Source organism: Vanellus vanellus (assembly GCF_965231255.1).
Source record: "Vanellus vanellus genome assembly, chromosome: Z".
In the NCBI taxonomy this organism is placed as follows: domain Eukaryota; kingdom Metazoa; phylum Chordata; class Aves; order Charadriiformes; family Charadriidae; genus Vanellus; species Vanellus vanellus.
This window is the reverse complement of record NC_138908.1, coordinates 64,290,852-64,305,595: the sequence shown is the minus strand read 5'-3', so window position 1 is coordinate 64,305,595 and position 14,744 is coordinate 64,290,852. Positions and strand designations below refer to the sequence as shown.

General features: G+C 37.8%; 1 protein-coding gene across 1 annotated transcript in view; it reads left to right on the top strand.

Moving 5' to 3' along the window:
- The window catches only part of MAST4 (microtubule associated serine/threonine kinase family member 4), a gene marked incomplete at its 5' end in the record, with an annotated part of 235,002 nt that overhangs the window by 14,336 nt on the left and 205,922 nt on the right, over positions 1-14,744 (top strand). Inside the window, one exon of the mRNA XM_082497946.1 lies at positions 2,510-2,631. Coding sequence (XP_082354072.1) covers positions 2,510-2,631 — 122 coding nt within the window. The remainder of the gene's footprint in view (positions 1-2,509; positions 2,632-14,744) is intronic.

Sequence of the window (14,744 nt, the reverse complement as noted above, 5' to 3'; positions counted from 1 at the left end):
AGGCCTAGCGTCTGACAAGGGATTTCGAGACTAGTTTCAAACCCCTATGAGAAAGTTAACCAAAGAGTGATGTGCTTCCCCAGTTTTAGAACAAGCTTTATTAAAACAGATCTCTTTCTTGCTTGTATTCTCCTTTGTTCTAAAGATCGGAGGAAAACTATTGCTTTTCAAGTATTGATTCCTATGGTGACAAAATGCATGAAGAGTATGGTACAATGATCAAGCTGCAAATTGTCTAACATAATTTTCCTAGTGGCTTCTAGAGTGGGTCAGTACAGAGTTTCTACAACGGATTCGTGTAATGTATGTCTACTTCACAAAATAGGTGTTGCCAATCTGTGATATGATACCTCATTTGGAGCTGTCTTGACTTTGCTGGAATTTTAGGAGACTTCTTATAGAGTTTCATTATGGTGTTTGTAGTCTGCATTCTAGCTTCAGAGATTTTTGTAATTGGGTACCCAGCACCTAGGAAATGTCTGGTTTCACCCTGAGAACCTCATCTTACTATTGACTCTCAGCAGCGGAGTTAAAAAGCAAGTGAAAAAAAATGTATAGACCTCTTTTGATGTGGAAAGCATTTAAGAAAGAAAACATACCTGTTTAAATGCAAGGTATGCATAATTTAGTTTTTTCCACTCACTTTTTAATTCTCTCTTTCCTGCCTGGATGAGAAGGAATTAATCTTTTGAGGTGATAGATATAAGTTGTAACTAACTGCATATGTCACTGGCATATTTCATGATTGACATCAATGGAATATCAAAGATGCGGATGTTGCAATCAGTGCCTTAAGCTTTTTATGGCATTCTTTTAGTTGAGGATGGTGGGAGTCTATGTAAAAAGGTAATCAGAATTTGATAGAAACAGGGAAGGACAGCAGATGGAAAATTAATTCAGTTTTTCCAGTTCTGGAAAATGTTATCCTGGATAATTGGGCAAGAAACCACAGCTTTGTTGTACATTTTTATTCTAGTCTCGGGCAAGCTGTTAGCAAATTGGGTGAAAAATGTCTATGAGTTCTGCTTTACCAGTGTAACAAAGAACAATAGCACATTTTGAAGACTAATTGGGAAGCATTAAAAAGACCATCCTGTGCTGCTGCTTGGGAACTCTCTAACTCCCAAGACAGTCAGTTTCCAGAGAACTCAGCAACTCTCTGTGGATCTGCTATTAAAAATAAGGTTATAAAGCTGAGGCCTTTGATTTGCTGGCAAACCTGTGCCCATCTGTCAGGGTGCAAATCCTGTGTCAATGGTCATGCGCATACCCACTCCACAGTTCTCTGAGTTGACAAGATTAATGAGGTGGGAATTAGTAATTTCAGGAAACAAATGTTTAGGATGTGTGGTTTGGAAGATGGTTTTCATTTGAGCTGTTCAATCAAAATCTTGCATTGTGTTTTTGAACCTATATTGGATTTAGAAAAAAAAATAATTTTTTGAATTGTTGCGTTGCATCAGCTTGTTGGTGTTCTAAGAGAAGTCAGTTGCTTTAGTAATGTGATTGTCTCACTTTTGCGTAGGTTTCAGAGATAACTAAGAACTTAAGGTGGACATATTTGCTAATACCAGTTTATAGCCTCTTGTCCTGTTTCTTGACAGTGGCTGAAAGTAAGCAAAAACGAACAGTATCGTTACACGCTTGTCCTCTTAGTATAATTCCCTGAGTATTCTCCCTACTGCTGGTTCACAGCTCAGGGGCTTCCTGAGCCAGAGATCCTTTCTGCCTAATGAGTACCTATGGGGAGACAATCCAGACTGAGTGGCAGGGCTTTGATTGGGGGTCTGATCTTCTGTTGCACTGGGCTGGAGCTTGCTGGCCACAGTGAAATGACACTGCTGGGTGGTGAGCACAGCAGCCACCAAGGAGGGGTGTGTCGGCTGCTCCCCAAGAGTCTGATGCCAGCACTCCTTAGGTATGGCTGGCCACTGCCTTGGGGATCTCCCCTTACTTGGGACGCCAGGTGAGAATACTTTTTTGGGAATTGAGTGATTCCTATTAGGTAGATTATAAGGAATTTTTGAATAGAAGCATAGTCCCCACTTACAGGCTGGTGTAATCGTTATCCACATATTAATTGCCTTATTCCAATAAACCTCACTTTGTACCTCAGACTCAGAACCTTATTCCTTCAAGGGGCAAATAGCAGCATATTTTTATTTTTATTATTTTTCCTTCTGGCTACCCTTCAGAATTTAGGTTTCTGTGGTTCAGACCGACTATTCTGGATGTTTGCATCTGTTGTTGCATGTGTTTCCAGGTAGGAAAAAGGTACAGTTGTAAAAATATTGAAAAAAAAGAATTTGCCTAAGAGAAGCGTAGCTTGTGAAGGGCTAGCAAGTGAACAGTAGGAATTCTGTTTTGATGGACTCCCCTCTGGTCAGGGGAAGTGAAATAAACAAATGTTTTAGAATGGTAAGAGCATTATCTTACAGTAAACTCTGTCCATTGCATAGCCTCATTTGCAACATCTAATATTTTAACACACTCTTTCTTAACTTGGCAGGCAAGTATCTGCTTCCCAATGCAACTGGACAGCAGCTGTGGCAACCTACAGAAACCTCTAATCTTGTTCGCATGCACTACCAAGCACTTGGGCAGTCGGCACCTTCACTTACTGCTAGTTTGGTGAGTAATTTTTTTCAAAGCTAGGAGTATATAAAAAGATCTGTTGCATCTCTACATCTGGTTGGGGAGGGGGGGTAGGGATCAAACCAGAGTTTATTTCCAGATCAACCTCTGCTATTTGAGCTGCATTTTTACAGTACCTAATGCATTCTTGCATACAATGTTACATAATATATTGAGTGCAGCTGAATAATGTTTATGGTAGCAGTAATTCTGAATTGGTTTACTGGATTTTGCATGAAGTCTGAGCTGAATGTTGCATTAATATAGCTGTTTGCATTTAAATGGTTTCTTTCCTTAAAAAAAGAAAAAAAGCATGATTTTTAAGACAGTAGGTAAAGGTAACTGTTCTTTCTCATGAGTGTTCTTTTCTATCAGTGAATTTGTTTCCACATTCTGCAGGACTCTGTCCTCAGGAGAACATGGGTGTGTGAAATATTAATTAAGTCCTTTGGAGAAAGGGATAAGGGAAGAAAAAGGGGAAGAGGTGCCTCATACACTTGAACTTTCAGCTTTTTGTTTTCAAGCATCCATTATGCTACTTTGTGCTTCTGTATATTAAGATCTTAAGAAGTGTTGAAATTTAATGCAGCATCCTATACACTAGCCTATACTTTTCTTCAAATAATTAGTTTAATGCATATATTTCATGTTATATGAAAAAGCAGAAAAATTTTAGTAATGTTCCCCCTGCCTTCTGCCTTTTGGATGGTTACCAAAACTTTGCTGATCCATGTCTACTTTCGAGGGGAAACTTGCTTTTTTTTTTTATTATTATTTTTGTTTTGTTTGGTTTTGTTTTGTTTTGTTTTGTTTTTTACACAAAGTTCAGGTTAAAGAAGTTATGATCAAACATTGTTTGATCAGATGATACTACCGTGCTGAACAGATACTACCATGCTAGTTTTTCATATCATATTGATATGTAGATGGCTGGTTTCTTCACGAATCTGTCTGAAATAGTACTTCAGGTGCAACAGATCTGCACTTGTAAATGTAGTCAGGTTTTCTGCTTCATGGTGGTGTTAGTTGTTTGTGGCTCTTTGGGGCAGATGTGGTTTATTGGACTCCATGCTTATTATAAACACTTGATTCTATTGGAAATTCTATGCTTTGAACCCTAATATTTTCCAGGAAGCTAAGTATCAACCTATGTATTTTTGTTTTCTAGTTTGTTAGGAGAAACATAGTTCGTTGTGAGGGAAGAATTTGGATTATGTATAGTTAAAATGAAAAGGAAAGTAGATGAATGGTCAGAAATAAATTTAAATTGCATCAAAACTGTACATTTTTTTCCCTTCTTTTCTCTAGTTGGGAATTAAAAAATTTCTTCCAATGGTCTAAATTAATGAAATTTAACAAGTGCTGTGTTGCTATTTGATTCTGTTTGCACAACTATTGGGTGTCACCCTAATAGCAACATTATGCTTTTGTTTTGGTGTAATACTTAAACTATAGGAAGAGGAAGACTTAGCAGACTAATGAAAAATTTAGTGAGCCATGCTTTCTTAAGGGCCTTTCATTCATCACCTATCGAGTTTTATGGCATATTTGTCTGCCACAGACTTCTTCCTTCCTGTCTCTCCCTATCTTTTATCTGTGCCTGACTGCAGCTTGTTGCATGCTGGTGCAAAAGCAGGTACGATTGGAGCAGACTGTGCACGGGGTGGAGATGCAGGTTCCTCAGAAGTATTTGTATCTTATCTGGAACTGCCGATCAGACTTGCCTCCTAAGGAGGTTAATGTTTCATTGTCACATAGGCAGAGCTCTTCTCAAGCCTCCTTTGACAAATACTTTGCTGTCAGACTTCTGAAAGACTCTGGCCTTTGCTTAAAAGGGGCCATACGTTAGGGGTCACTCCCCTTACTCCTGTTTTTTTGCTCTTGGTTCTGTGCTTTGACAGAGTTGAGTTTGGGAGGCCTATTGTTATGTTCTAGTAATGGGAGCTTTTAATTATATTTGGGAAAGGCTTTGACCTTACCTAAAAGAGATTTGTATGAAGAATTTCCATGTAGCTGTTCACAGTCTGAGTTGAAATTATATTAAACTTAATATCTCACTCATCTAAAAAATGATTACCCCATTATTAGTTACTCTGCTAGGGCTGGTCATTCTCACCGGGGTTGATACCTAGCTGATGTGGACCTGACTGTGAGAGGTGATTATGTCCCAGTATAGACAAGAACGACAAGTCCGCAGCTCAAAGATACATTCTAGTGTTTAGTTGAATTGTATACGGGGTACAAAAAACTTACATTTCCCCTTTTCTGTCAATAATTTGTAAAAACTTCCCTAGATTACTTACTGTGTCACAAATGTAAATCCTTTCTGTGGGAAATTATAGATTTTTAAGTGAGTTATGGAGTATTGGTTAAAAATGGGCTGCAAGTGTTGCTTTAGATTGAATTCAACAGCTATGCATGATTCGCTCCTGTAATATAGGCAGTTGGACTATAAACAAAAAAAGGCAGTTTCTGTATAGAACCATGTAAGTGGGTTAAAGTTATGTATGGGGAATGGATTTGCTGGGTGTTCTTAATTCAGAGGTAGCTAAGTGATAGTCTTGTCACTTCTGCTTCTGGCAGGAGCTTGTTGAGCTGTCCACGACAGACAGATTTAGTGGTGTTCATGCAGATAATGGGAGACAGGAGAGAGTATTAACGTGAACATAGAAGCATTAAGAAAAAGATACCGAATGTCTTCAACACTAAATAGAAGGATGAATCTGAGGTGTTTTGTGTTATCAGCAAACTTGCTGAAGGTATGCTCTATCCCTTCATCCAGGTCATTGATGAATATATTGAACAGGACTGGACCCTGGGGAACACCACTTGTTACAGACTACCAACTAGACTCCATGTCTCTAACTGCAACTCTCTGAGCTCTATCTGTCAGCCACTGTTCAATCCACCCCACTGTCCATTCATCTAACCCACACTTCCTTCGACAGTGTCGAAAGCCTTGCTGAAGTCAAGGTAGACAACATCCAGTGACCTCCCCTCATCAACCCATCCAGTCATGTCATTGTAGAAGGCTATCAGATTAGTCAGACATGACTTCCCCTTGGTGAATCCATGTTGACTACTTCTGATAACCTTCTTTTCCTCCAGATGCCTCGAGATGACTCCCAGAATGAGCTGTTCCATCATCTTTCTGGGGATGGAGGTGAGGCTGATCAGCCTGCAGTTTCCTGTGTCAAAGGGCTTCTTGCCCTTTGTGAAGACTGGAGTGACACTGGCTTTCCTCCAGTCCTCAGGCACCTCACCTGTTCTGCAGGACCTTTCAAAGATGATGGAGAGCAGCCCAACAATGACTTCCACCAGCTGCCTCAGCACTCAAGGGTGCATCCCATCAGGGCCCATGGACTTGTGGGTATCCAGTTTACTTAATTGTTCTCTAACCTTCTTCTTCAACCAAAGGAAAGTCTTCCTTCCTCCAGACTTTCTTTGTTACCCGCAAAGCCTGGGGTTCCTGAGGGCTGGCCTGAGCAATGAAGAGAGAAGCAAAGAAGGCATTCAGCACCTCCGCCTTCTCTGCATCATCTGTCACCACGGCCCCTGTCTCGTTCAACAGCGGGCCCACATTTTCCCTAGTTTTTCTTTTGCCTCTTATGTCCTTAAACCTTTCCTGTTGACCTTGACATCCCTTGCCACATTTAATTCCAAGGTGGCCTTGGCTTTCCTTGTTTTATCCCTGCATACTCTGAGGGCATTCTTGTAATCTTCCCAAGTGTTCAGTCCCTTCTTCCACATACTGTAAGCTTCCTTCTTTATACTGTAAACTATACTACTTTACGCGGCATGAACTCTTTAATTTTGGGTTTTTTTTCTGTTTTATATAAATGTAAAAAAACCCAACAGACTTCTCACAGTCCAGAGAGCTTTTTAAGACAGTGTATTTCATGACTACTGAATGGTAACTTGTTCTTTGAAATATGCACGTAAAAAAATATACTATAAACAAGATCCTCAAATGAAACACGGATTGTAATACACTTGGCTTTTAAATTCAGTCAAGACTTGTTGTGTAACTTCAACTTTATGGGAAATACTGAGCATAGGTTGGCTGGTCCTTTCTGTTGTGGAAGATGAATATTTATGGCATGAAGTAAAGCAGACTCTGAAAAGCATGCTATTTCTTACTGGAAACTTGCAAGATGTCAGTGAAATGACTAGATTTTTACTTGGTTTAATAATGGAACATCTATGACTACTTGTAAATAGTATCTAGTAACTTATGAAAACTGGAAAAAGGGTAAAACTGGTCTTTATGAATGGCTTATGCCCTTTCCTAGTAATCAGTGAAGGGATGTTTTGTCTAGGTATGACTAGAAGCATTTGCTACTTTTTAGCATACTATATACCTCTAGTTTTTTCAAGATTTACCTCTTAATTTCCCCCCTCCACTGCCAAAATATTGTTGCCTTCCCCAAAACAACAGAAGACTGAATTTGCAAGCATCTGTACTTTGGTATGCTTGCTTTTTATTGCCACTTTATCAGCATTAATTTGTAAGAATGGTCTTACGGAAGCTGGAGGGTGATAATTATATAAAATGCTGTTTTATAAGATGGATTGCTGAAAGGAAACACAATAAGAATTGTTCAGTGTCTATCAAAAGAAGTTTTACTTCAGAAAGGGCTTTGCCTTCTCCTTTCTTTTAAATAGTATAATATTGAAAATGAGTGTGTCTGTTAAATATGCCATTAACTTCAGCTAAATTGACATAATGTTGACAGTTATTATGAGAACTGTTTCAAAACTAATTATGCTAATTAGAATGTAACTACCAGTAATTGCATGTATTCAAACAGTACACCAACACCCTTTTGTGTTTTATTCCCCAGATGCAAGACAGCCATTTGTTGCCCGAGAAGCTGCAAAATTATAGCTTAGATAATAAATGATTGCAAACAAATAAAATACATTCTTTAGAAACACTAATTGGTTAGATAAGTGAATGACAGTATCAATTGTGCTTGGATAATCCACATAATTTTTTTAAAGAAAGCCTTTATTTAAATGTTTTACTTTAGAATTGTAGGGAATTTTTCAAATCGTTAATTGTCTGTATGCAGTTTTATCTTATGAGTATCAGGCATAGCTGAATTTATTTTTAAATTAAGTTATTAGAGAGAAAGAGGAACTTGCATCTGAAACTTGGGTTGCTTTAAATTTTAGCTCTTTCTGTCCAGGAATTCAGGTCTTCAATGCCTAATACTGTTGGTTGTGTCTGTGAGCAGCTATTTAATACTCTGCAAGTTAATGAGCATGTACAAGGATGGCACTTCTGAGAAACATGAAGAAGATATAATAGAAATTGCCTGAGTAGCTAGTCTTGGATCTGCCTCTAAAATCTCCCCAAAATAGTTAGCTAGATCTGAGTCTGAACTGACGAAGTTATTTGGATGCTAAGCCATTGTATAGGTTTGAATGCCATATTCTTGTTTGACTTAAAACCAACTACACATTTAAGACTCATCACTGAGAATCTTTTTAAAATGGAAAGTATTTATTCCTATGAAATTCTAAAATTGCCAAGTAATTGTAGCAGGTTTTCTGTGCTTCAGTTGCTTCTAGCTTTTAAGACTAGAGAGCCGTTCTCCCTTGTGTATTTCATTTCAATAACTCCTTACTGTGAATATGTATTTGTATTCATTTTTCTTTGTCTGTATTTGCCTTCTATCAAATTCTTAATTGCAGTTCTAATTCAGTAGTTAGTTCTAATTTAGTAGTAGAGAGAGGGAAACGAACATCCATCTTCTATCCATCTCTATACTTAATATTTATTTATACACAGCAAAAAGCTGGGGTAGACCTGGTCCACAGCTGTGACACTGCAATACTTTCTGACAAACTGATGCAAGGAGTTGATGACTGGGTGCTCTGTTTCACCATTATAGATATATGTCTATTTGTCTATATCATTATTTTTAAAATAGTCACTGCAAATCTGGGTTTAAAACATATTTGTAGATTCAGTTGCTTGGCAGAGTTCTAGATGTTTGACTACTTTCCGAAATTGATTAAAACTAGTGGCTTTATTAATTCTTATGCTTTTCTTGCTCATTCTTGGTGGATGAAATACAGAAGTGGTGGTGGCCGGGGTTAAATATCCTCCCATAGAGAGCTTTTGATTTCTCAAAATTGAGAACACATCTCCTGCTGCAGAGTATCATTAGTTAAAGAATAATGGGAAATGTAGGTAAAATGATAATCTCTTTTTGTTTAACCTAGGTTACAAAGTCTTGCAAACATATCCAACGTATTTTCCAAACATACCCACTTTGTGGTGAAATAGTTCTCCCTCCATCAGCCTTGGTTAGCTTCTGGCTGACAGGATGTATTTGACCATATTCTAGAACTCAAAGGAGATGTTACTCTAAGTACTTTGCATGTTTTATTAGAGCTGAATATAGGTATAATCCTCTTCTGTGTTGTATAAATGGTACAAAACCAGTAGAGATCACATGTGTGCAGGAGCTAGCAATACGTCCCTATTTTGCGCACGAACACCATGCTTCTGTTTTCTAGACTTTCCCTGAACAGTGAAAAGGCTCACTAGGACCAGTTTATACTTCTATATAACAGAAACCCTAGGCCTGTTGAAATTATCTTTCTTAGCCTGTGTTGTCAGCTAAGCATGCTTTATTCTTTTAGATTTTCATTTGGTTTGCAGGATCTGCACAGTCGAGATCAGTAATCTAGGTTAAATACAGTGCTTCACCCCTAGAACTGAAGCTTCTAACTATGTGTTAGTAGTGACTCTGAATAAGGACTTAACCCTGTTGTCTGCTGTGATATTTGAGTTCTCTGTGTGGTGTTAGTGGTGGTTATTGTAAAATGTCATCTAGAATTGTGTTGCCAGTATCTCTAAAAAAGAAAAAACTGGAAAAAGTGGAAAGTCTTACAAAAGTGAGGCCACGAAATTTCACGCTTATAAAATTAGCCACATCAAAAACAAGGGAGTAATGGGGGTTTGCAATGAGCTGTACAACCAGAAGAAATTGATGTGTAATCATTTATAGTGTTCGAAGTTTAGATGCCTTTCTGGGAATACAAGCTTTCTCAGCTTGTTGTTAGACTTTAGAGGATGCCTGAATAAAATGTTGTAATATGTGATTAACAAAGAATAAGACTCAGGAATATAGTGATGGCCTTTTCTGGCCTTAGATCAAAAGCTTCTGCAACCCCTTAAAGGATTTATAGGGGTGAATAAGGAGGGGAATAAAGAGGGTAAAAAGGACATGGAGAGCAGGAAGAGAAGAGTCTGGAAAAATGACTGGCACAGGGGTGGATTTAGGAAAATTTAGCTGTAATGCTGTCTCCTGGTCCCCTCACAAAAAGCAGAAGAGAACTAACTGCTGTGGTTTCATTGTCTAGTCAGTTAACATGTTAATTCAAACACTGATTCATCTGTAGTTTTTAACCTTTAATGAGAAAATATTTAATAACAAGTTGCAGGGAGGTTCTCCTTTGCTTGAGGAGTGTGTGTGCTGATGTACAAATCTGTTGATGGTCTGATTTCTACTCTTGAACTATGTGATAAAATTTTAAACTGTCACTCACAGCTCTGACTTTAAAATAAACGAGATAAAGTAGGCATGGGGGAATACCATTGTATGTGTAGGAAAATCACTGTCTACACTTCTGTCTGCATTCAGGATCTGAAGGTGTAGTAAGAGGTGTTGATAACCTCAAAGTAAGTGCTCTCTATATTGCCTAAGTGGGTAGCAGTGGGTTAGGGCATTATTTGGAGTTCTTATGGGTCAGTTACAACCTCCCTGACTGTTCTTAGTAGTCTTAGGAATTTGGTACCTATGCATAATTAGGATGAGATGATTAATTAAAAAAAATGCTATAGAGGATAAGGTGCTCCACTGATCTGCACTTTAATAGTGAAACTCTGTATTGTCAAGAAACTTGATCCCGAGCATTGTAGAAATTTTTTTCCTGATGCTGCTTGAGAGTAATTATCGTTGTAGAAAACTTGGCTTTTGCTGTGGCTGTTTCAATTAACAGAAATGCAAATACTGCAAGTCTTCAGACTTCCTAGTGAAGTTTCGCCTAAAACGGTGAACTTTGCTTGGAAGCTGATGAGGTATATTCCTTTCTGCTCATGTTTTGCTGTGGGGCAGTATCCTTATATTAAGGGATAACTAGATAGGGTATGTTTTTTAAATTGATGAAGTAACATTTTTGTTTTCTTCTCTGTATGTCAACATGTTCTCATGGTTATGGCACTTGCAAAGTGATTGTAATGTAGCAGAGGATGGAAGCAGACAGCGTGGGAACAGTAATCTCATCCCTCAAGCTGAAGTACTCCCATGGTTCTGATGATGGCTATAACTCTCGAAACAAAGAGACTCAAACTGAGTTGAATGACACTGCTGACTTACAGGCACTGGAGCAGGGAGGGGCAATGTAGTTTATCCAGATATCTCTAGTGGGAATGGAAGTTCCTGCTCTTTGATTTTTCTTAGTTCCGAACAAGCAAAGGTGTATAGCAAGGATTTTTCTGCAGGCATTTTTCAATTTGTGAACATACTGCAGAGACTACTTTTTCTGTTGGATGATGCATTGCTACCTCTAATCTCCTATGTTTCTAGGTTTAAAAGCAGATGCAGTTTTACTGACCTAAAACTTTGTGTTTACTGCCACAGTTTGGCCTTGGCAGATGCTGCTAGGTATTTGTGCCTTCGGGTTTTAGTTAGACTTTCTTGGACATTCATGTGGAATCAGATGTCTTATTGTAAACTCTGCTTCTGTCCCGTGGAAGCAGGTGGGTATGTGGACTTTGATATTTTTTTACCTTACATTACCTGTTAATGTTTCTGGTAAGCCCTCCCTTGGGCTGATACAACAGTAATTTAAATTGTTCTGACTTCACTGGTGAGATGCAGTCGCTATGTTTGTTCCAGTCTTCTATATGCTGTCACACTGGACTGATGATTTTTAGCATCAACTCTGTTTTCATCTCAGTAAGGCTAGAAAACATTCTACTTGCTTTATTCTTTTATCACAATATGCCCTATTGTGGTACGTATGTCTACATCCAGTTCCACAATATTTTTAGTAAAGCAATAGTACAGTAAGATAATTGCATCTATTAAGAATTTGCTTTCATCGTGTTGTGGAGATTAAGAAACCTAGATAAGTACTCAAGTTGATGTAGTGTCACTTGAGTAAAAGAAGTAATACTCAGCAGGAGATTGGTTAACTGCTACTCTCTCATGAATACATTTAACCTCTTGTTCATTGCTGAATATCTGCAATTATGTGGTGCAGTGGAAGATACTCAGTATGTGGTCAGTTAAATTCAGAAATGACGATTGGCTTTGTAATGCATGGAATAACTTGATAGTAATATACACTTGGCTGATCAAGGATTCCTAATTCTCTGTGTTAGGTTATCTGTTTGAAAAAGGATGAAAGTTGGTAGTAAGAAACAAAGTTGAATTATGAGATTGCCTGCTGAAAGTAAAGGAGGAAAGAGAGTGAGCTCAAGTTAACTAAGAAAACTACCTTACAGCTGAAGTGGAGCTGGATCTCAGTGTATTTCATTAATTATGTGGCCAGTAAAAGCATATCCTGAACAAACTTCCCTAGCATGATGTTGCTTTTCCAGAAATCTGTAACTGTGAATAGATGATTTTTGGTATGCTTCTTATCAAATAAGGGACAAATAAAAACTAGTGATCAGTAGGAGAGCATTCCCTTTTGTTTCAAACTTCCATAGTTTGTCTGGTTTGTAATGCGTCTAAGGCCATGGGGAGTCAAGACTTTGGCAAGGTGAACTATCTTCTGAATTGAGTGTTGAAATGCTTCACTACTGCTGTATAATGAAGGAGGGTGCTCTTCTGAAGAAGAATGACCATGTAGTAGGAAGTGTTAAATCTTACAGTGGAAGGTACAGCAAAGACACATTAAGAAGAAATATACATCTTTAAGGGAAAGTACATTATTATCTTACCTCATTGAGGACAAAATTGCATTATTACAAGTGTTGAGATTAGATGCTTCTTAAAAGGAAGATGGAGCATAAAAATAAAGGAGACTAGATGCATCATTGTTCAGAGTGATTTAAAAATAAAAGAAGAACTTAAACTCTTCAAAAGTTTAATAATTGTGGTTGGAAGGCATCTTGTCTATCACTGTTTTCATATGAGAACCGAACTTCTAAGTATCTAGGAGGGATTATTCAGAATTTAATTGCTATTGTTATTGTTTTGGCATAAGAATTTTTTAAGAATTTGATTCCTTTTCCATATATAGAATCTAAAGTATTCTGTTGAGCTGACTGTTAGAAAGTGCCTCAGCTCAGAGGATTCTTATTTGTTCAGTGAAAACATAGCTAGATATGTGGGACTGCAAACTTCCAGATTTAAAATGGCATGACTCCTGTATGTTTGTCGTTTGGCCTTCCTAGGGGAAATACTGAGACAAGTAGTTCAGCAGCTTTTTAAAAGGGAAAAATGTTTTGGTATGTATGTAATTTCTCAGTTCTCATTGAAAAGAGATTCATGGGAGAAACAGACTGTACTCATAATGTGCCTGTGCTTTCAGAAATAAGTTTCTTTTATGCTATTGTACAATTATGGAAAACTTGGAAAATTGGAGGGCTTGCCATCTTGGTTGGATTGGTGATTCATGCTGTGCTTTTTGCTGCAGTAAGAAACAGTATTTGATGCAAAAGGCAAAATCTCTGCGTTGAAACGTCTGTTGTAACCAATGTTCTCCTCTTTATTCTGTCATGGAAAGGGAGGTTGATTACTTGTTTAAAAAATAAGTTTGCTTCTGCAACGATTATTTTTCTTCTGATACTTTCATGACTGGTTTGTTACCTTTCTAAGCCCTCTGAACGGCTAAACCAGAAATGGGTTGGTGCAAGTAGGATTTAGTCCAGCAGGTGGCATGAAAACCCAGTGTGTACCTATGCTGTACGTGGAATGTGCATCCTTTTTCTCATGGCATCTCTTACATGTATAATTGAGACTGTTGGCAAGGTATATGTGCCTTTAGTATGAAAAAGCAGCTTATTTTCAAGAACCTTAAGAAAACCAATAGTATTTTCTTTTTCTGAGAAACAACCAGTCAACTGTACTCCTTTATGTGTAAGAAATTGTTGCACCCCTACACTGTGACCTGTGGCTTGCCACTTCTGTAAATTTATCAGCTCTAGAATAGAATTAGAGTTTTGTGAACTAAGGAATCTTGAATTTCTCCCTGCTCGTGATGTGTATTCTGAGAAATATAGAGTGGCTCAGAAGAATAGTAAAATCTTGTTTAATGTGTTGCTGGACCTAGTACTGGGAGTGCTCTCTTGGATATACAACAAACCATCCTGGCTTATCTAAGCGTGTTTTTGTGTAATGTGGTGAAGCGGAACACAAATTGAATAGCACTCTATCTGTCCATGCAGCGTATATTGCTGGAAAGTCATTACTTCATACATACTCATACACATACATACTCATACAAAAGAGATGTAAAAGGAACAATGTGCTTTGCTCTATGTGCAGGGGTAGGATTGTAATACTGAAGGGGGATATAGGAAAAGAGTGCTTAGAGTACACAGTTTTGTTGTCAGGCCAGGAATGCCTTCTCAGTGCTGTAGCTGGGGACTCATAGGAACCAGTGCCTTGAAAACATTTGGCTGGTGGAGCATGTCTATTTTTTTTTCCTAAGGGGTGCTTGTTGTCATGTTGAGCCCTGAAAGGGAGCTGTTGGTTTCACATGGAGCATTTATTCCATACTTTTTCTAAGCCCTTAAAAGGGATATTAGACAAATGTATACAGGGGCATAAATGGCTATGTAGATGAAATACTGTAACTTTTACACTTTGAATATTAAAATGTATATTGTTTACAGTGTCTAAAATTGCATATAAATTATTATGCCGTATTAGTAGTTAATGGTGATATTATAGATGTCACTTGATTCTGCTAAATGAATTAGTTTCTCAGAATGGCAATGTACATTAATAATTATTAAGAAATTGTCTTTATTGATCTCAAAATTTTAAACAAGGCACCTTTAGCTCCTAACACTCTAAAATGGGAGAATTGCTTTCCCTGTTTCTTAAAGTCATATGCAAGTTCATATGATATCA